The 2582-nt window shown below is 37.4% G+C and overlaps 1 protein-coding gene across 1 annotated transcript; it reads left to right on the forward strand.

Annotated features, from left to right (window-relative positions):
- Nucleotides 1–602: 602 nt before the first annotated feature.
- Nucleotides 603–1325, forward strand: LOC140806665 (uncharacterized). The gene is made up of 2 exons (XM_073163216.1): nucleotides 603–821; nucleotides 900–1325. The coding sequence occupies exons 1-2, from the start codon at nucleotides 603–605 to the stop codon at nucleotides 1323–1325; spliced, it is 645 nt and encodes a 214-aa protein (XP_073019317.1).
- The last annotated feature ends 1257 nt before the right edge of the window (nucleotides 1326–2582 follow it).

The following is a 2582-nucleotide window of genomic DNA, read 5'->3' on the forward strand; positions in this document are numbered from 1 at the left end:
TTGAGAAATCATGAGAATTTTTCATATGCTAATAATAATAATGTGTTGAATCCTCCACCGGCGTCCAATACATCGAAGGGGGAAGGAAAACATTCACTTGAGGATCTATTGGGACATTTGTTGCTGAATCTAGTAAAATGATGGCTATGACTGAATCTCGTCTTGATGGCATGGAAATTCACATGGGAAATATGGGTGCCACAATGAAATCATTGGAGACACAAATTGGATAGTTGGCTAATGCATTAAGAGATTAAAATAGAGGTCAATTCCCAAGTAATACTGAAGTGAATCCAAAGAGCAATGCAAAGCTGTAACTTTGAGAAGTGGAAGAGAACTTGAGGTTAAAAAATCCAAAGAGAATGAGGAAAGCGAGAAGACAGTTGAAGAAGTTGAAACCGAAGGATCCAAAGCTGAAGTTGAAGTTGAACAACCTCCAGTATTTAAGCCGACTCTTCCATACCCACAGAGATTTAGGAAGAAGATTATGGATGATCAATTTGCAAAAATTTTTGAACATTTCCAAGAAGATTCACATCAACATTCCATTTGCTGATGCTTTAGAGCAAATACCAAACTATGCAAAGTTCATCAAAGATGTGATGTCAAAGAAGAGGAAGTTGCAAGAGTTCGAGACAATGAATTTGACCGAAGAGTGCAGCATTCTCCAAAAGAAGTTACCAGAAAAACTAAAAGATCCAGGGAATTTTACTATTCCTTGTATTATTGGTAGTACTCATGTTAATAAAGCTTTATGTGATCTTGGAGCGAGTATTAATCTTATGTCATTTTCTATTTATAGGGACTTGGAGCTTGGGAAGGTAAAACCAAGCATTATAACTTTGCAACTTGCAGATAGTTCACTCACCTATCCTCGTGGAATTGTTGAAGATGTTTAGGTAAAAGTTGACAAGTTTATCTTCCCTGCTGATTTTGTAATACTTGATATGGAGGAAGATCAAGATTCTCCATTGATTTTTGGGCGACCCTTCTTAGCCACTAGAAAAGCATTGATAGATGTACACAAAGGAGAACATACCTTGAGAGTTGGTGGGGAAGCTATGAAATTCAACATCTATAAGGCCATTAAAGGTAACGACGAGGTAAGTACTTGTAAAAGTATTGATATAATTGACTCTTGTGTTTCTGAGATTGGTATAGGTCATACAGTAGAAGATCCATTAGAACATTGCTTTGCTAGTACTGTCAGTAGAGTTGATGAAGATGATTGGGAATTGAGAGAGCAACTTTTAGCTCTTGAAGAGTTGCCAAAGGTGAAGGAAGCCACACAGGAGAAGTTGGAAGAAGAAAAATGTTCAGAATAATACCTTCATCCCCTGTTTTGAAGGAATTTCCAAGCCATCTTTGCTATGCTTTCTTGGGTGAGAAGTCGACATATCCTGTAATTATCTCTTCCTCTCTTACTCTAGATGAAAAAGGGAAATTGTTGAGAGTGTTGAGTAAATTTAAAACTGCTTTTGGGTGGTCGATTTCTGATATCAAGGGGATAGTCCCACCATATGCATGCATAGGATTTTAATGGAAGAGTCATACGCTCCTTATGTGGATCATCAGAGAAGGTTAAATCCAGCCATGAAAGAGGTAGTGAAAAATGAAGTGTTGAAATTGTTAAATGCTGGAGTTATATATGATATTTCTGACAGCAGTTGGGTGTCTCCTGTGCAAATAGTGCCTAAAAAGGGTGGAATGACTGTGGTAAATAATGAAAATGATGAACTAATATCTACTCGTACTTTGACTGGATGGCGAGTATGTATTGATTATAGAAAATTGAACAATGTCACACGTAAAGATCATTTTCCATTACCTTTTATTGATCAAATGCTTAATAGACTTGCTGGTTATTGTCATTACTGTTTTTTAGATGGTTATTCACGTTATAATCAGATTGCTATAGCACCGAAGGATCAAGAGAAGACAACATTCACGTGCCCCTATGGAACATTTGCTTTTAGGAGGATGCCCTTTGGGCTATGTAACGCACCTGCTAATTTTCAGAGGTGTAAGATGGCCATATTTGCAGACATGGTGGAAGACATCATGGAAGTCTTCATGGATGATTTCTCGGTATTTGGCTCTTCATTTTACCACTGTTTACATAACCTTTCCCTTGTGTTGCAAAGATGTCAAGAAAAGAACTTAGTTCTTAATTGGGAGAAGTGTCATTTTATGGTCCAAGAGGGTATTGTTCTTGGACATAAAATGTCTTCTAAGGGATTAGAGGTAGACAGAGCCAAAGTGATTGCAATTGAAAAGCTTCCACCACCAAAGAACATCAAAGGGATAAGGAGTTTCTTAGAACATGTCAGGTTTTATCGTAGATTTTTCTAAGATTACTAAACCTTTGTGTAATTTTCTTGAAACAGAATCCACTTTTAGTTTTTATGATGATTGTCTGGAGGCATTTGAGAAGACCAAGAAAGCATTGGTGACGGCACCAATCATGATAGTACCAGATTGGAAAGAGCCCTTCGAATTGATGTGCGATGCTAGTGATTATGCAGTAGGTGTGTGGTGTTGGGCCAAAGGCGTGATAATTTTTTTTGATCAATCTACTATGC

Source organism: Primulina eburnea, chromosome 12, assembly GCF_022965805.1.
Source record: "Primulina eburnea isolate SZY01 chromosome 12, ASM2296580v1, whole genome shotgun sequence".
NCBI classification, from domain to species: Eukaryota; Viridiplantae; Streptophyta; class Magnoliopsida; order Lamiales; family Gesneriaceae; genus Primulina; species Primulina eburnea.